The sequence below is a fragment of the Amia ocellicauda genome, chromosome 19, assembly GCF_036373705.1.
Source record: "Amia ocellicauda isolate fAmiCal2 chromosome 19, fAmiCal2.hap1, whole genome shotgun sequence".
NCBI lineage: Eukaryota > Metazoa > Chordata > Actinopteri > Amiiformes > Amiidae > Amia > Amia ocellicauda.
The window spans coordinates 9,695,551-9,717,091 of NC_089868.1; the positions used below are offsets into that span (position 1 = coordinate 9,695,551).

The 21,541-nt window shown below is 34.4% G+C and overlaps 1 protein-coding gene across 1 annotated transcript in view; it reads right to left on the reverse strand.

The window, feature by feature from the left end:
- Positions 1-2,031: 2,031 nt before the first annotated feature.
- Positions 2,032-21,541, reverse strand: part of negr1 (neuronal growth regulator 1) — a 269,540-nt gene continuing 250,030 nt past the window's right edge. Inside the window, exon 7 of the mRNA XM_066692238.1 lies at positions 2,032-8,117. Within this exon, the coding sequence (XP_066548335.1) occupies positions 8,017-8,117 (101 nt within the window). The 3' untranslated portion in view covers positions 2,032-8,016. The remainder of the gene's footprint in view (positions 8,118-21,541) is intronic.

The window sequence follows — 21,541 nt, forward strand, 5'->3', positions numbered from 1 at the left end:
CAACTCAGTCATCAACTTCACATGAAGACCCGGATTAGATAGCTCGGTTAAAAAAATTGAAATGATCTAGAACTCTGCATCACTGCCTAGCTAACTTATTTTCCAGCTCACTGACAATAATGAGGGACAGATTGGCAAATACTTCATGGGAAGCTTTTAAAGCTCCTCGCATGTTTTTCTTCTGCTATTGTCTAGAAGGGCGTTTGCTTTTTTTTCCTCTTTTTTTTTTTTTACACCTCTGGAGTAAACATTTCCACGTCACACGCAGTGATTCATAATTCCAATTCAACAACAGCCGCAAGGTACAGTAGAAGGAGGATTTAATGTGGAGGGAATCTGTTTCTGACACAGCGAGGGATAGGTGAGTCCGTAGGCTCCAGTACCTAGATAGCTTTCTGCTGCGCAAGTGTTGAGGTCATTGGTTAACGGCAAACCTCTCCAGCTAAATGACCTTACGTGATCAATTTCAAGATGCACTGACATTACCAAACAACTACACACTTGGGAGAAAATGCAGTTAATCTTTGACAGATATAATACATATCTGTAAGACATTACATTAAGGTGTAAAACAATACACATTTCCAGGATATTAACATAGCCTCAGTTATATGAGCGACCCATGCAGCTAACCTCTACTAATGATGACGATTATGTTACACAAGGCTCGTTTTTCTGATATATAAACCCTTTGTAAATTAAATTAGCATGTGTGTTGCTTAAATTGTTATCTGAATATATTATTATAATTTTCTTTCTCTTTTTTTTTCAAATTAAAACATACAGCTTATGTAGTGAACTGTAAGTGTAGTGGGATCCATTATGTGACATCACTCCCCTGAACTTGGGACAAGGTTCAAACCCCCTCACATTCACTTGTTGACATCTGAGGTGGCTGCAGTTCAAGCCGAAGTGCAGTTTGACCACACACGTATAAATGTAAGCTGCATTCTTCCCATAATGCATCACAGATTCAGTGTCAGCCATTTTTCCTTTGCATATCATCTCTCTTGCACCTTTTAGGTTTTGGGGGGTGCAAGAAAGATGATACAGGATACCCAATTGAGAGACATCTCATGAACACTAATTAGACACTAATTAGAATTATGAAATGTATAAAAATGGTATATTACTTTTCGGGACTGGGAGCTTTTTGTAAAATGCCATTAAGCCTACTGGGAGATTTATTTATTTTTATATCATTGATTGTTAGAGAAGTTCATATACAGAATACATTGCTTGCTGAAACTAATTACCAACCTTTTTATGAGGAGGCTCTAAAATGCCGGGTTTTCCTACTGATAATTCACCCGGCTCACATAAGCATGGCACAGACCATAAACACAAAAGGCTGCGGCCTCAAGCATCTGAAGCTCCTCCAGTAAAAAATGACAAAGGCAAAGGAAGGATTTAATTAACCGCAGGGTCAAAATAACCACTTTTTAAAATTTCTCAAATCTGTTTTCATTTGACATCTCAACTCCCCCCCCACCACAAAAGCATTTTTGAACAATGAGGCAAACAACTGAAGCATTATCAACTCTGACAGCAATTTAATAATTATAGAAAAACCTAATGTACAAATCACGCTTCTAGGATAACAAGCAACCAAAACCTGTGCCAGATGCACACAATTTGGCAATCTGTTTAGCCCAAAAAACACCACTTCTTTTTTAAAAGCAATTGCAATAAAGCAATAAGGTACAGTAGTGGGAGAAGTTATCAACCTGTTTTTTATCTAGAAAATTCTTTGTTTTTCACAATTCTCAGAGTGATTTTAGGGCTCACCGCCTTCTTTTACAAATGATTCCGGGAATTCAATCATAAAAATAGATTATATATGTTTCCTGTTTATGATTTTTGTAGGCAATGACTGAAGGTTATTTACTAATATTTTATTAATTTTTTTGGATACATTTTACAAAAAGGAAAAAAGTGTTGGTTTATATATATATATATATATATATATATATATATATATATATATATATATATATTAATGATGTGAGAGATTTGAATTCACTTCTGAGATTTTAAGTAAAGTACAACACAAAATTGTGTAAATGTGAATTACGGACACCAATATATTCACTATTATGCAATTTTAGGTGGGCTAGGAAACAATCTTGGGGATTACATAAAAATACAATGTTCTAAAAACATAATCATATCCATATATATATATATATATTTTTTTTTTTTTCCCATATACTTAAAAAGTCTGTTGAAAGAGACAAACATGAGAAACATTTCTCTTGCAATTATTTATAAAGAAAACACACATACCTCTAACCAGTTGTTCATCTTTTGTGTGATGTTTGGCTGTTAAAAGACTTGTGATATTTGTGTTGTAAAGGGGTGGTGGTTATGTTTACAGGGAAACCAAAATATAAAAGTAATATGAAATGCTTGGGTATATTATTTGTACAGATATTATTATTTTTTATTTTAGAAAGAGCAGACAACCAAACATCTATTACATTGTGTCCCGTATTTGTACACTTAACAACAGGGTGCAGGTCCTTTCCTAAAGAATAATCCTACATTTGTTGCAAACATTTTGATTTGCTCAAATTTGAGGTTAATGGTCTGAATCCTGTAACTGCGTTTACTTGAGTAACCACACTAAAGAACTATAATCGTGTGCATTGATTTGCACACAAGGGCACTTCAGAGCAATTCAAGATATTCTTTTAACATTTATCTAGAGTTACAATATGTGCTAAAACCGGAATCAGTGGAGTTGTAGGGAGTTACAATGGGATTAAACACAGTCAGGGCACCAATTATATCACTTGTATTGAATTAAATATTTATCCAACTCACAAACACAAAAGACGTTACAGCCTAGTCAAAGAGAATATGCCATAGAGGGATATTTTTGTTTACAGCTTATATTATTTATTTTTCCTTGTACTGTACCGACAACAACATACATTAACATGAATTTAACCAAATTACCGAGCATACGTTATTCCATGACAGTTTAGCATTAATGTATCATTCAAATTTGACCCTAAATAGAATTTTGAGAACATTTACTCCACATTATTATTTTACTTCTTGCTTACTGCATTCTACTATTTCTCATAAGATGAACAGAACAAAAAGTTACTTTTCATTATAAATGAGTGCTATCAATATTTCCACATATATAGTTGACTAACTGAGAATATCATTAACAGCAGAGAGAGAAAAAAACAACAAAATGAAATAACATAAATCCCCCCCCCCACACACCCCCTGTCAAATCAAACAATGTTACTTCCCTTATTCAGCTTTTCAGGAAACATACATTTACACCTAGAGTGTGTTGGTTTCGCAAATGGGCAATAAGAAAACAACCTTTAATTAAATGTCTAATTAACAAAGCACTTTACTCCATTGCCATTTCCCAAAGTCTGAGGAAATTTCCTATATCCATATGTATTCCTTCTGACTTGACTTTTACTCCTCAGTATTATTTGGGCTTTGACATGAAATGGAGAACTTTGTAATGCTCACATTGATTTAACAAACTCCTGTGGGCAAAGAGGAATATTGGTGTTTGCTACTGTCAACTTATCTGAAGAACAGGTAATGCGTTTCTCTGTATCTGAAACCTTTCATGTCACAGAGGGAAGAGCAGCTAATACAAGCATGTTAAAAAAAAAAAAAAACTTCTCCAGTAGACAAACAGAGCAAGTTAAAAGGGTTAAATCATCCCTTAGTCCTTTTTTTTTTCACTATACTGCTACTACTTATAACAATAGTGTACAATTACACTCTTAAAAAACTGTACTGTGGTCATAAAGTTGTGGTACACCATAACATTTCCCTCATTTGACTTTATTACTATTGATGTATCATCATCAAAGTGATAAAGGAATTACAAAGGAGGGCGGGGTGGCTTTTGAGAGAAAACAATCTGCAATCACAATAACCATTATAATAATGTGGCTTGCTTGTGGTATTTAAGTGATCCTTTAATTAAATACTATAAAGGCACATTTAATACAGTACTCACTCCCTCCCCCCTCTAATGGATTCCTTCAAGACTGTTTATTAATTATTTAAACCAATATTCTCATTAAACAGAATTTAACAGAACGATGTCATACTTTGCAAGTAATTGTGATCATTGTACATAGAAGGAAGAGTCCTTTGATGCGACTTCTAATACAACAGCGGCTATCATCAGGGGGAAAGAGTAGGACTTGGCCTGTCCATAATTAAGTGAATATATACATTTTCACTTCTCAAATATTTGTAGGTCTTAAACTTGTCATTTGAAAGCAAACAGAGTGACAGGTTATATTATTTCTTAGAGGCCACCCACTGCATGACAGTGTCAAGACTTTTCTTATAAGAAATACAAAAATAACAAACTTTTTTTTTTTAACCATTTCAAAAGGTGGACTTTGATTGTTTGCTTTCAGAGGTTCAGAAGCTGTCACTCTCTTTTAATTCTCCTCATAACCTGAATTTAAAATGTTGCCAATGGAATGTATTGAGAAACAGGCTATGAAAGTACAAGTACAAAATCAAAAAGACTCAAACAATCAAGAAAATGTATTTAAATCTTGACAGTACCCAACTGAAATGAAGTACAAGTATTAATTGATTTATTTTGTGTAAAAGTTCACTGACAAACTAATGGAAAGGGCCATGTTATATTAGCCAGGTTTTTGGAAATGCGATTAGGCAAGACTGGATTATGGCATTTGCCTTGTCTAAACTTACAATTGTGTTACATAAGAAAGATAAGCAAAGTTAATTAGACTAATGTTCTTGGAACAGAAATGGTGTACATATTTTTAGACTAATTGCCATCCTTTACATATGTCGTTCTCCCCCAAAACAGATTTGCTATTGTTCTAATTCCAGTAACTGAAAATAGATACATTTCAGCTCTGTGCTCTGTGCATATGCAGTTCGTAGTGAAAACATCAAATAAAATTAAATCAAAATGTCAGATTTTAGGGAAAAATGCAAGCAGGACTGTGATGCCACAGACTCCATTGTATTTCTGATGCCTGTAAAACAGGTAAAATTGGTTGTTTTCCTCTTCCTTACTGTCTACGCGTTTGTGTCATCGAGTTTCTGCCAAAACAATACTCTGAAACGAGTGTGCTGCATGGAAAACGACTAAAATCTCTGAGGGCAATCAAAGCTGGAGGAGCAATGAACAATATCTCATTATCTCAGATATAGGAGCTGCCTTCTGAGTAACACTTTATTATCTGTGTTTGCCTGTGTGTTCATTCTGGCCTAACCAGCCACCATTCTTCATAATAAACCACCCTTTTAAATGAGCATGGTGTTTCAGTTGCATCCCACATGCTATTATATACACTGTATATATATATATATATATATATATATATATATATATATATATATATATACAGAGAGAGAGAGAGAGAGAGAGAGAGAGAGAGAGAGAGAGATTGGTGGAGTTTGGAATAATGCAGAAATGACATAGATAACTGCTATCAGTAATGCTTTACAGTAAGGTTATATCTATAGCCATTAATACTCAATTTGTATAATAATAAAATGCTGAATACCAATCTATAAAATAAGTATTACTGTAGTTATTAACCAATATATAAACGTGAAATGTATTATATCTGTTGTAATATGTAAGTACTGTTTATATGCCCTGAGGAAGATGTGATTGAATATAATGACCATAACATATTTTCTCTGGTTGGCATGGATAGAACACATTTAACATGCTTTTGTGGAAGATAACTCATTTATAAGCACCTGCAACTACATTAATGGATTGTTATAAATCATCTATTACTAGTAAATAGATGTGTTATAGATGTAACCTTATTATCAAGTCTTACCTAGCCAAGAGTGTTCAATATAAACAGGGGCTTGCGACACAATGCCAAAAGAAAATAACACAGCAACACTGTCTGTCATTTTGGGAATATCTCAATTTAGCAGTTGTCTCTTTCAGATAGTTAATGACTTGACTGTATAGTCTCCTAGGTTCATTTACGACTGTGGCATCAGAAATGACAGGGACCACACTTATAATACTGTATAATTGTAGTATTGCTTTCCTCCATCAAGGTTAGGCCTCCTGCACTGGTTCTTCACAGCAATAATAATAATAATAATAATAATAATAATAATAATAATAATAATAATAATGTAAGTAATCTAATACCATACTGTAGCACACGGAACAGAATCTTTATTTGCAGTTAATGTTCTGAAAGCCAAAAGTCACTACAAAAAATATCAAGTCATAAAGAGATAGAGAAATTGAATATTTGAGAAGCAGATATGCCAAAAACAAACAAACATGCCACTACATTTTGGAAATTTGTCATAGACACTGGCTAATCTATTGTATTAAATGAGGAACACTAAGTGCATTTGTTATAGTTGGCAAACATGTAACTGAATACAAGTGCAGCTTTAAAGTTCAATTCTATGTGAGGCAAAAGGAAAGGGGTTCTATGGGATAGTAACTCAATATATAAATTGGGAACAAAACACAATAAATGATACCTGTGTCTGATGTCTCTTTACAAGTTATTTAGTTGACTTTATTTCAGGTTTAGCTACATAAACCCGAATCTTCCCTTGAATTGGATGTGCAAATGTGAACTGTTTTATATGAGTATTATATTTAAACCCTAGTGTCAGTAAGGAAGTTATATATTTACTGCAGTTGAAATTGTTGTATTCATTGAAAATTGAAACATCAATATAGAATATGTTAAACTGTACAGATTCCTTGTCTGACGGAAACCTGTCTCTGAAGAGTGCTTTATGAAGCTATGAATTCCCTATTAAACTGTACAAAAACGTACATTAAAAAACACCACAAAATCATAATAATTCAAAAACAAACAAACAAAATCACAAAATTAATAATAAATTAAAACGTGTATCGAAATTCTTGAAGCCAGGCACATGACGGTCACAATGCTAATGGCAAACCCTTATACCTTTTTTTAAAAAAAGAAAAGAAAAAATCAACACGGCATGTTTGTATACCTTTTTTAAAATATTAAAGGGATCTCCTATATCCTAAACAGAACGCAAGTGATATACAGTGCAAAATCATGGATATATTGCCACTGTCAAATAGCACTTCGGCATAAATAAATAATCAAACTTGCGATTTGCCTAGTCTGTGCAAATACAAGCTCCCCCTCAATGTATCTGCGGTAGATCCAGGTTAAGATTACCTTTCCGTCCTCATTTTAGCGTAACGGATATATTTCCCTGCCTTATCAAGCACTTTTAAAAAAGTACTGCCAGTGAACGTGCATTAAAACCTCTTGCGGTTGGTGTCCTCCGACACCCTCAAACGGCAGATAAAGATTCACGCTTGTTAAAGAGCACCGAGAATTGGAGAGATTCTGATGGCCGTTGGGGGACAAACACAGTCACTCTCACTGTGTTTCACATAGTTGGTCATCGTTAACAAACACAGCATCTAGGCAACTTTTTTGTTGTTTTTGTTCTTCGCTCAAAATCGTTATACTTGTATTTAAGGGGGTGGAAATTATCTTCTTTCTCTTCTTTCACTGTGGCCTTTAAGACTTGTAACACTGACTACAGCATTCTTATGTAAATTATATACCGCTACTATGAGCAGTCCGGGCTTGGCAAACTAGGACATAGCCTTTTTTTTTTTAAACATTTACGACAACGAATATGAAAATGACAATAAATGCTCCCTCCCCCCTCCCTTCCGAAATAATATAAATAATAATAATAATAATTAAAAAATAAATGAGCCTTTTTTGTAGATTGAAAAGGACAATGTGTACTGATTCACAAGGTAATGCGGGAAATCAGAAAAAAAAAGGAAACTGAATTTCAAGTATTTACATAATGCGAAATTCCACAGAAGGTGATCATCCCCACATAAGTAATGCTGATTATATCCCACGCTGCTTTTAACAAACTGTACCAGATTGGATCCAGCTGTCAGCAATGTCAAAGGATTCGTAAATGCTTTAAGGGTTCTTTACAGTCATTGTGAATGGTGATCCTCAGCTAATATACACTGATGAAGGAAGAAAGTGCCAAGACCAGGTACCAGCAGGATAAAATTACTTCGGCACTTCCCGTAATCCCATACAGTGCGGTGCTTGGTGCTGCAAAGACAAAAGAAACGCAAATTAATTATCTCACAACCACACTATGAAAAAGTGCAACTCAACTTCACCGCAATTTACACGTGAAACTTGTTGTCATGTGACTAACAAAACAATAATATGAAGAATATAATCAAGCATTTACCTGTCAAGAAAAATCATAGTTAAACATGTTCTACTACTTTATTTATGCTCATAATAATCAAAATCAACTGCTTTTTTGTTTAACACAATGATGATACTTTTCAGCCTCTCTTGGGTTTTCATACGTCAATTTTGTTTCCTCCGTGGAAAAATACAGATAGTATAGAGTGTGACATTTTCCCATGCTAGCACTTGGAAAAAGTGTTATATGTCTCATTGTCCTGATGTTTTGCGAAACAGAACCTTTCCCAGGGTACAATGGTCCTGAAACTGGGCAACAGCTGCTTTGGTATTTTTAGTTCCCCAAAGCTAACAGAACTTCAGTCTTCCATCAAGGACAAGTGCTTTCTAACAGGCAGTAGTGTATGTCCAAGCACATATTTAGAGCAGACACTCACACAAGGAGTGACAGACCTTACATTTATCAGGGGAAATCGCATATTAATAGAATGCTGTCCAACTTACCACTGTGCTACTGGTAACAGGAGCATGTAATTAGCTGTAAACCTAATTACACAGTATGGATACAGATACAATTACTTGACTGAGAAGAATGTAAATAACATGAGTAAAATTGTTTTTCGTTTTTTTTTTTTCCAGAATGGAAACAAGTCTAGGGTTCAATCTTTTTTCTTTTTTTACATATTTTATTACAAGTACATACAATTAACAAACACACACCCACACAGAAAGACTTGTGCAATATTGCTTTAGAGAACGGAGATGCTTTCTGTTGGACTCTGGCACAGATGAACGTTGTTAGTCGGTGAATCGCTATACAGGCATATCTCGTTCGCCTAAGGGATGTGTTGACAGAAAATTGGACCTAACACAAAATATTATGGAGAGAAAATACATAAAGGAAAAAGCCAATGCAATCACTTTGTCATCTCAATTTAAGAGATTGGATGCATTACGTTTTTTAATCATGGGGAAACCTGTATTGTGCGTTCAGATTCCAGCCTTGATTGAGAAATAAAGATGTTTAACACAGAGCTGTGACTTCTAACTGGCAGGTTAAGGTCTTAAGCAACCCCACTGTCCAATCGATAAGGCTTAAACTAATAAAGAAACACTTAGCTATTAGTATCTCATTATTTTGCCAATAGATTTTCTCAAGATTGCTTGACACAGGCTCCCATTCCAAAAAACCTCTAAAACACATCAGGGTAATATTAGAAACCTTTCAGGTTGGCCTTTTCCTGAAGAGATAGTGAATCTATAACCAAATAATCAGATAATATAAGGAACTGAGAATTAAAATTCAAGTTAATTCAAATAAGCATTTAACCTCAGGATGCTAAGAAATGAGTCTTGGCATATAAACTTACTGTTCTCCACCCCTGATATCTCAAACTCACTCTGAATTAATTTGGGAAAGTCTCTAGGCTTTCCAGGCAGGTTCCTTACAGTTTAATACATTATTTAAAAACAGATATTGCTCAGTTTACACCACTTAATATAAAGCATTACTATGAATTTGCAGATGTTCAGATGGTCAGAAGTCTGCTTTTGGGTGATTTTTATATTAACGTGTAAAACAAATGTAAGAGTAGCTATCTATGCATTAATATGCAGCCTTTTTAAAATCATTTTGCAGCTATTTAATAATTCAAGGGGCACATTTAATGCTTGTGACCTATCATAGGAACAAGGGAGTTAAGAACTAACTTATCCAAAGAAGAATGTAATGTGTGAAAAAATAAAGATTTGTGGTGCCATTAGAGAAGAATGAAAGTACTCACTGTGCAGAATACATAACAAATTGATGATATTCTATTATTTTTAAATCAACTGTTAAGTGAAAACTAAAAGTTTTAGCTTATAGGTGAAAATTACAGATATATTTTGTAGTCGACAGGAGTGGAGGATCCACGTGATCACCCAGCAATATCAAAATGTATTTTATTTTGTGTTTTCTGCTTATAAGAAATTGGATGTGCTTGTATTATTCTTGTATTAATGGTAGTAAACAAGCCTTAAATATGTTTTTTTACCCCACCAATTCAACATCTTTGAAATAATTATTAATTTCAGGAGTTTATTTGTGATATATCTGCACATCTGTGTGTCTTCTCATTAACTTGTTTTCTAGAATTTGAAACCTTTCACCTAAATTGTTGATAAACTGCAAACGAAGGCCAGCTGTGTAAAAACACATTACAATTATACCACTAATATAATAAGGACAAGCACTGCTTTAGTTTAGTTAATTAGACGACATCGAACAACCCGTAATACAATTAATTCATAAAATAGCATTAGGAAAATAATACATTCAGAACTATCCGTAAAGGAAATAGCTAAATAAAAAACAAATCGGCAACACATGCTGCAAGAAGCCTTTCAAAAGTAGGAGGGACTATTTACATTTAACCAATCATAGCATTAGCCTTGCCTTGTGTGCATATACTGTATACTGTGTATTAAGTGATCATGATGCAACTCTGGTAAATGAGAAAGGTGTGACCAACATTTTAAACATGCAAAGAATCGCCCCTTGCACCAGTTGACCTTTGGGAAATACGGGGACATTCTTTCACCCCCCATACTTAAAACGATGTACCGTATAAAACGTTGACCATCTAATGCCAAAACAGAGCACAATATGGCTTAATAAGTGGGCCACCCTCCTTAATCATTAAATGTCCCCAAAGAACAGTGTGTACATTTGCCATTAGTTTGGTAGTTTTTGGTAAGCTTATGTAACTCTCAGATGACATTTTATTAAGGCTTTAGCTCCACAGGAGTCTGGATGTCACCATATAACTAATACGTTTCTAAAAATACAGGTTCACTTTCAAAATATCACAACTGTATTTCTTCCTACACTTCATTATTTGAAACTGTGAAACATTCAAACACTAAATTGAGATTTATGATTTAATAAATGTTGAGAAATAAGAGCTGGATATAAACATTGTGCATTGTATTTAAGCTTAGCTGTAAATATCTTATGAAAGCAACAATTCAAAACAAATTAAATTAAAGTCTTGGAAACTGCCTCCCAGCCTGGCTAATTATCACTCAATTGATAATTAATTTCCCCTAATATTATAGACATAATATGTGTCTTCACTTCCATTCTTCAACCAATAAAATATCCTGATATATAGGCCTACTTGAAAAGCTAGTATTTTTAGATCTGCACTGTGTATCTAGAGACTTCAATAACATTGCATATTTAAGTGATGAGCAGCAGAACTTTACCATGTGTAAAAAAGGGAGAGACAACATTTGAAAATAATAAAATAAGTCTTGAAGGAATATACATTCTAACAAAATAAACACAATACAAACTCCACAAACTAAAAATGACAGGAAAGTGACGTTGCCCTATTTTGAATAAGGCTCACTTGAAGGTGCCTTGATATTTTGAAGCAGTAACTCACATGTAGGGAACACCAGTCTTGATTTCACAATGTGAAACAGTTGATAGTTCCAGTACTGTGTAGATATGCATGTGGAGCAAGTCTAAACAAAGGACATAACCATCTACTTTTGACTATACAACAAATCATGAACAATATCTACATATAGTTTGGAGACTGGTCAGCAAATATGTCAAAGATAATTCATTTCATATTTAAATGATTTTACACCTATTATTTTTATTATTTATAACTATTTATGTGGCACTTGTATCCAAGGCAACTTACAAGGTTTAGTACATTATAATCAATATTGAATTCTATATTCATGACATTATACAGTATTATGAACATTGTCTGAGTGATCAAAACACTTCCCAGTTCTTTTATTTTCTAGAACAGGCACAACAGACAAAGTGCAGTGCACAAACAATGAGCTTATTAAGAGAATATATTCCAGGAAGAATATCAAAAAAATATTGTTGCAGTGTAGGCTTGCATCAAGGGTTTCTTGGAAAGGAAGGCAAGCGTTTTCTCAATTTTTTTTAATAATACTTGCAGGAGATACATCATAGAAAAAGTGCACCTGCCTTAGTGATGCCAAAAACCAACCCCCTCACAATCCCCTGTTCCTATTTTTAATTTTAATACATCCATTTTACCTAAGTTACAGGCCTGTTTTACATCCAAAATATGTAAAAACAATGTCAAGTTACATTAGCACAACAATTGAACAACGTATTTTATCCATTCGAATTCTCTCTTTTCTGACAGTTCTCTGACGTTCCTTGGATCTGACTAATAAAATTTAAAAAATAAACAAGAATGTTACATTATTCTTTTAATACGCTTTCCTGCCCCAGAGTTATAATACAGTCCTCCAGTTACAGTCCTATTTCAGCGAGAACACAAATGCTTTTGTAAGTCTACGAGGAGTAATGTTGGATTGCGATGAATGAAGCACAAAGAGAGAGAAACTAAGAGCAGGATGCTATCAGAGTCCAAAAACAAAAAGTCACTGAGCAGCTGTGCAGGGGAGTACAGTAGAGTCAGAGGCACAGGAGACGGTTTCTGTATAAATCTGGTAGAAATTATATTTTATACCGGATTTATTGGAAAAGGAAAAAAGGGGTTCCATACTGCAAAACAATGCAAACTAAAGAGACGGTTGTGAATGAAAAAACAAATGCAACATGTTTGTCAGCAAGCAGCAGCTTTCATAAAATTAAAATAAAAAGAAGAATGTGAATATGATGCATATTTGCAGGTTCTTATTATAAATGGTGCTACAGTGAAGACTTGACCACTTTCATAATTGCATTATGCCTCTATCCACTAAAGCAGCTGATAATGACACGAGACCCTGGCACAGGCTCAGTGGAGATGGTAACCTAGGAGACTAATTCATATCCTGTGCAGCCGTTTTGCCAGTGTCAGAAGATTCACTGTTCAGCTAACAAGATAATTTGGCCCATAAGCAGCTGGTTTCAATATGTATCAGAAGATTTCACTTCTTTATTAATAAGATGGAACCTCGAACTATCTTAGTACGTTCCATAAATGCATTTTGGCTGAACCAAACGGTCCTGGAAAAGTAATATCTCTTCAATAAGCCTTCATAACAATATTGTCTTTGAACCCTTGCTGTACTTAGCCTGCCGAACAAGTATCACATCTGCGGCTTGAGTAATGTGCTGCTTTACACAGCGACGATTTTGCTGAATATTAGAAGTAATTAAAGGGAGAGTTTATATTTTATGCATTTTTTTTTCTTTCTTCCTGGTACTCATTAAGTATCCTCTTGTGTAATTTCCCACTGCAGATGCGACTGCAGATGTTTTTGCTTAGTTTGCGATTTGCTATACTAATTAACTGGGCCACTGATACATGCCTCTGCAAAAGCTGTGAATGAGAAAGAAGGAATATAGGGAATGAAATGTACATAGAATACAAAGTCTGAAGGCATTATGTTACAATACACACCCAAAGGAGGTGAGGCAATTATTTTAAAAGCAAAAGAATGTAACAGTGGTACACACTGTGGAACACACTTTGAAATGTATGTAAGTTCATTTCCTTGGCTTTTCTTTTTAAGTCACATAATACACATTAACAATATGTGACACTGATTGGTTCCTTATCACGGTTCTTCCAAATCAGTGTGGCAAAGTCTTTTCCGAAGGGTCTTTGTTTAGTTTGAATTTAGTCAAAAGAACAAACAATTTTAGATGTTGTATGTCTTTCACATGAGGGTTTATTTTATGGGGGCGGGACTATTAAGAGAGGGGAAACAGATAATAGAAACTCATCCTTTAAGGACGCTTCATTTACATGAAGTGCCATCCCTTGAGAAGCCCTTCTGTCAGAGATTCAGATGCCCTGCAAGAGCAGTACGTCATTCTTGTTTAATAGAGTCTGCCTGGCTGCACAATCTCCAGAAGGAGGCTAGAGGAATTCCCTATTTGAACTGGAAACATAGTGACACCCTAAATTGCCAGTGACAGCTCCTTTTTGTGTAATTTGGAATGTTTTCTTTGTTTTTTGTTAGTAGCTAACTCTACTATTTCCCTTCCTAATCTAATACCAAAGTTATCCGGAACTGCCGCTACGGATGAAATGTGACTGAGATGGAGTAGAGCTAAAGGAGCCCTATTTTTACTAAATGCACTCAGTAAGTAGACATTTCCGAGCACCTGAAGCCATGCAGAGTTGATCCAACAAAGCTTGGCCAGTTTCCACCTGACCTTCCTGTTCATTCCGGTCACCACGGAACAAACAAAGCATGAAATTGTTTTCCTTCTCCAGCCCACATGAACGGAAAAACTAACACTGCTGTCTCTCTGGGTCTTCAGCCAAGATCAGTGGCTCAAAGCGACTGGAAGTGCCATCACGTCCTTGAATTGCATGACTCACCCTTGACACCTTACCTACTGACTCTTTAGCAGATGAGTCACCGCAGATACTGTTCAATTAACAGCTCCAAGATGACAGTGAAAACATGTTTGAGGATGATATTTTTGTTACCTAAATATCATTTAATGATCTCATCCCCTGAATACAGTCTGGTCTCTGTTCAGTCACAGGCCTGGGTAAATGCAGTTAGAAGCTCAGCTTTTACATACTGTACTGATTTATCGACAACCTTTGCAGTACAGCAGTCGGTATGTTGTCCTATGCTTGTTACCTCTGAAGTTACAAGGAAGATAAGTTATAAACAACTGCCAGCACCATCTGTTTCAGCACTATTTTATATGCATTATATATATATAAAACACTAAGCAGTGGATTATGTGCCACTTGTTTACTGTATTGCAACCAAAATGTGTCAGATGATTGAACAATTCTGATTAATTAGCTTCTAGTTCCTCCACAAGGAGTCTGTGGGCAACACACACCATATTAACCCCAAATGAAATCTCTTCAGACATCATACACATTTTGAATTATTAAAAGTTGATCTTCAGAATAACATATAGCTCTCAACCCACACATAATCTTAATACCAATAAGGAGCTAGAGTAGTTATCATTAATTCTGACTTTTGTTTTAATTAAATACTGCTCAGTAGACCTTTGCAGAAGTGGCCTAGCGTATGCTTAAAATCTGTCAAGCCAACAGTGATAGCACATCTTTCTGCACACAGGAGAAATGAGAAGGTTTGTTCCTCACAGGTCAATACACTTTCTGAAAATAATTTTATTTTTTATTTTTATTTTTTTACTTTAAAAAGGTATAAGTTCACTCCAATTATGCATGCAGAGGTGAACATTTTTATCGAGGCTTGGCAGAAAAACAGCAATTGAATCCCTCAGACAAAGCACCATATATTTGCATTCCAAATAGCTATGAAAATGTTCCACCTTTCTACATTTTATGTTCTTCAGGCAATGTACCAGGTTTAATTATGTCTTCCAGCACTCTTGTTGGTATTTAATATTATTCAAATTATGGAACTTAGGCCATTGTCTGATGGAATAATAAAAAAATGAATATGTCAAAACTACACAGAATGTGCATATACCTATGCTTTCAAAGACTCATATTAGCCCTAATCTTGGACTACCTTGTAAGGTATATGTTAATTCAGGTAGACACAGATCTCTGTCTGAAAAATATAGTTAAATGTCACTCACATTCTACACAATGAAATGGTTGTTAATGCAATCACAGTTATCTGAAAAGGAGAATGTCACGGGCAAAAAGAGGCAGAGCGTCAAAGAGCCGACCGTAATGGCAACGCCCCATGCCCTTTGGGTAGTATTCTCGACTTGAAAGATAACATTATTATTATTATTATTATTATTACTATTAATAATAACAATAACAATAATAATAATAATAATAATAATAATAATAATAATAATAATAATAATGTATTAGCCAGACACTCTTGTCCAGGGAGACACAAAATAGTTCCTTGTGATAGTTGATTTTATTTATAAAGAATTGATCTATCAAATGCATGTACCCTAATTTAAAGTGTTTACCACAGTTATAAGGTGAGCTGAGCTCTTTGGGTCACTTGAACCTCAGACTAACTTTTAGAGTATTCTGCATTCTAATCCCCAGGAGCCAGAAACCAACCATATTGGTACTCTTCATATTTTCATTTGGTCCAAGCAAGGTAAACACTTGATCCTAATTCTTTAAATTCATGCTTCACTACCTTCAGAGACTTTGAAACCTCAAATTTTCTAATCCATTTCGTCTTCTTGTTATTTATTTGAGCTTTTCATCGGGCTTTGTTATTGTTTCAGTGCCTGATACAAGAAAGTGTCAAGCCACTCCTTGTAAAAAAATGACAGGAGAGTGTGAACGATCTTTTATTGAATACAAACCCTACCGCTTATATCTATTATTTTGCAATATATACCTGTAGCCATTCCAAAGGTTGCATGTTTCAATATGTGAAGTAATATAACAAATAAAAAAGTTATGATAATCAGTGACTTTACATGGTTTTATTTTTACATAATGTCTTATATTCAGATTCATGCATTGGTTTTAGCACATAATTAGAGATTTTAAAGTATGAAGTATTTTCACTGAAAAGTGTTTGACCCATACGGCAGTGCAGTGAAGCTGGTTGTGTCCGCCGAATGTGTATGGTACATGCATTCTGCTGTCAAGTGTTGCAGCCTCTCTTGCCCTGAAGGGATACTTCACTTTGGTCTTGAGAGGGTAATTCGGCGTCCTTGAACATCAATCAGCAGTCCTTTGTCCTATGACTGCCTCAGGAGATGCCTAGTTGCAACCTGGTCTGGCAGTTTTGCAAAGTACACTGATGTCTAAAGGTTGACTAGTTTGACACTACAAAAATAATTTCCTCTCATGCTCCCAGTTGGTGTTCAAGGTTTGCAGCGATGGACACCATAGGTATTTAAACTCCTAAAAATGTATACAGTAGTATTCAGTTTATTGGGAATTTTAAGTTTTCTGTATTCTAGTGGAATTATACAGTTCATGCATGTATGCATGGTCTGTGGATTTAAAAAAATGTTGCTTTCTTTTTCTTATCATTTCAAGAACGGTTACGTTTTTAGTGGAAATACCTGACAGAAGCCCCATTCACACAGAACCTGTTGCAGCCTTTTTTGTGGAATTTGTTTGCCAGAAAGGGCTGTGTGAAAGGGTCTAAGCTGACAAATCGACACCAGGAATTTTCCACCTTGAGACCTGCCTGCTTTTTGCTGGTATTCGAGTGTGAAAGGGACTAGAGACACTGTGCTTAAATGCTTGTGAGAGAACACATCTCAATCACTTCTGACTTTGTCCTTAAACACATGTTCATCAACAACACAGCAGGCAAGCAGTCCCTGAAACCTGAGAGAAATGCTGTGCACTGAAGCAGAATTCAAACAGAAGGGAAATCATTTTGCTGATAGTCTAGCACTTCGGAAAATTGTAACAGCAGTCACAACATTAAATAACTTTCTTTCCACTTAGTTTGGTGTCTGGGGCAGAGGGTCATTTCCAAAAGTTGAAGAAGAGAAATGTTAAGCATCTACAGCAGCTTGTTATTAGTTAAAGTATGATCATTAGGTACAAATGTTGGAGATGTAAATTGGACTCTCTCTCTCTCTCACTCACACACACATACAGTACATTTTGCAACACATGTTTTTTAGTTTGTTTTATTTTGTACATTGCTAAACTACAGTAATGAGTCCTGAAAAAAACTCATAAACTTTACATTATTGCAAATAGATGAATTTAAAACAAATTGTGTGCAGATGTCATAACATAAACTGCAGAATCCAAGAGTGATCATTTATCCATTATGAGCCAAAACTAAGGGGTATCTTCTGGTGTACTTGTGTGTGGATATCCCTACTTTATATTAAACACGCTGTGTAAAAATGAAGAACAAGCATGATTATATTACTTAAAATTTGCATATAATATATCAGCATTATAGACTGATGTACATCAACCTACATGTATTACTCGTACCTTGTTGCTTTTCACAGAGCTCATTTTGCCAGAGACAGAGACATTAAATTTGCTCCCCATTATAACTTTGGAGATGATTTTGTGCTTTTATTGAGATCATATAAACAATGGAGGTTTAATGATTTCAGAGGTAATAACAAAGTTGAATTATATCCTAACTTTCAGGGAAAATGTAATTGCCTGTTTTTGATGACTGTTGAATTATAAGCACAAAATCCAGCTTTTAATCAGTCCCTGAAATAAATACATACATTCATACATAAATAAATGCACCTTCATTGCATTATTTCAATTGCCCTTTAATCCCATCAGTTTTCTAAGACCTCTAAGGCATATGCAATTTTATATTACAATTAAATTATGCCCTCATAGTAAGTTCTCTAGGCAGATCTCTTTCCTTCCATATCTTATTAACTTAATAATGAATGAATTTTCCATTTATGAATGTTTACTGAGGTTTGCACAGCATTATCTTAATATTTCCATGTTCATGGGACAATCATCAAAGGCTCTTCTATTACATTTAGTGATCATCTCTGATGCTCTATTGAAATGTGAATTTTGTTTACCACAATACATTGTCTCTTGTGACTATTGAATAGGCAGCAAACAATGTAAAAACAAAATGTTGGGGGAGTTACAATCTAACACATTTCTTAGTCATTTTGTATGACTTGTTCTAACTATCATTAATTTGGAACCAGACACATTTTATTTTGCTTCAGTATGACATGCAACTGGGCTCTTGTTGCATTTGGAAGAGAACCACATTTTGGCAGAAACGATATTTAGTGTACCATGTTTTCCGCAAATTGCTAACAAAAACTAAATCTAAGATATTAACATATATATGTCAAATGAAACACAATATACATATACAACATATAGACCAAAATTAAAAATATTAACCAAAGATAAATTAAATATTTTTAATGGGAAGTAAATACAGAATACCTTACATTAATAAGGTAACTGTTATATGCTCTAACGTAAAGGGTAATTTCTAGTTAAGGGATTGGTGACTCCATGAGGTTTTCATTCCAATTGATCTTAATGCACAATTCAATCACTTACACAAATGTGAAAAGTTTGACATAGCAAGTTATAAATTGAAAGGTACTTTGAAAACCCACAAGAACCCAGCCCTGGTTGACTGGAGTTGCATAATCTTGATAGTTGTGGACCTGGTACTCAACTTGAATAAAGGGAAAATACAATGGCTATCCTCCTTTTTAACAATTGCACAAGAAGTAAGTCCAACACAAGGGAATGTTTGCCATAAATGCTGACATTACAATGTGCAGATTGTCAAGTGGGTACATATTACGATTGGCAATGCATTTTAGTCAAGGAAGATTACACAAAATGGAATAACGATACATTCCTAATGAATGCTAGTGCCCAGCATACCATTTGGCTAAACTTGACCATTCTTCAGTTAGAGAGTGACTGAATTTTTACATTCAGGGTGAGGCATTAAATAATTTTCATTTGCATATTTTAAATAAAGTGATGCTTCAATCAGGGGTAATATACTGTAGCTTTTACACCATTCAGACTCTCGTCCAGGGACTTTATATACATTACTGTTACTACCACTAATAAAAAAACTGATTCTAATTTTGGTGTGCCAGCAATATTTATGTAAAAATCTAAAACTGTGAATGTTCAATAAAAAAAAAAATGTATTTCGTTATGAAATGATGTATACTAATTGAAAACCTTTGGGATCTTCCATACACCATCAAGAAATCTATGGAGTCTAGCAGGACAGGATATGCAATGTACTAATTTACTCTCATTCTATCAATCATTCTATTAATCATCTGACATATTAATATACAGTAGTCTCTCTTGCTAATGAATGTCACGCATAACAATGATGTCTGAAAACTACCCTGGGTACTTTTACGGCAATCCCCAGCAAACCTGACACACTCTTCTTCAGCATTTGTTGTGCCTTTAATATTCCAAATGGACCCAAATTGATTACAAGCAATTAGTTATATGTAATACATTAGTACAGCCTCAGTATCCTAGAAAACATGATATATTATTAAAGCTAGTGTAAATAAACTAAAATGCGTGTGTGTAATTACTCAGGAACACTGATGACTAACTTAATGATCTAATTATCTTCATATAAGTCACCATGTGACTTAAATGTCAGTCCAAAAACAGAGCAGTCCTACTCTGTGATTCGAAAGCACAACATGTGTTGCAATTGCATTCTCAAGCAAAGACTAAACAGATGGTTGGTATTTATGACTAACTGTAATGTTGTATGCAGTCTACATATTGACACGATCATTTGTGTATTGCCATAGAAGAGAGAATAGTTATATATTAGGGAAATGGCCAACCACAAAACAAAATTAGAATATGAACCAATTATGAAGTTCTTACACCTTGAAGGTTTTTGTTTTTATTTTTGTACCCCATTGGTATTTTTAAACAATAAAATAATTACATGGATTACAGATTAAAATGTATTTAAAATAAATCCCATATTTTTGAAATATACAGGGGCACATTTCTAGCTTTCAAAAACCATATGCAAACAGTATATGTACAATACAGTTGAGCTTCTCCGGATGTAGCACTTTGTTTGAAAGAGAGGACCACAAAGCAAATGCGACACTTCTGCCAACCAGAATTTTGAAGTCTTTTTCTTTTGTGTTGTTATGAAAGCTTAAAACTACTAATAGAAAAACAACCTTTCACACAAATGCAAACCTACAAATGCATTGACCAAAGAGATGTATGGATTCTACGCATCTACAAAGTGTCAAAGCCCCAAACCTGACTGACAGAAACCGCTGTGGTTGAACTAATTTTATGTTCCTTGATATGTTTTTTTTCTTCTTAATCTTTCATGCTTTAAAATGCATATGCTGCTCTGTGTTGCCAAGCAACCACAAAGAATCCAAAGAAATTCCTTAATCTAAATAATAACCTGTTTTCAGAATGCAAGCCTGGTGAATATTAGGGTTTCAAAAAGAGTATCTTTAATGTCAACCATTCATTTGAACTGAAGGAGAGGAGTTTGGTGAAATAAATAAATACATAAATATATAAATAAAAAAACTGAACAAGAGTTTCTAAATCTTAAAATATTCTGGCACAAGAAGCACTATCTGCACACTCTAGTAGCATATATATATATATATATATATATATATATATATATATATATATATATATATATATATATATATACATGCAGGGGTGAATTATTCACTACTGTAATAATGTATTTCGTAAGTATTATTATTTAGACTACACATATTTAACAATGGTATTTTCCTTTACTTTATTCACACATTGATGCCACTCACTCATCAGGTATTAGTAGATATTCCAGTTGATTGAATTGACTTTAGATGGGGGCGTTGGTAGCAATACTTACATCTGCAATTTCACTGATTTCCAGGACAATCAGTCAGAGACAGAAAA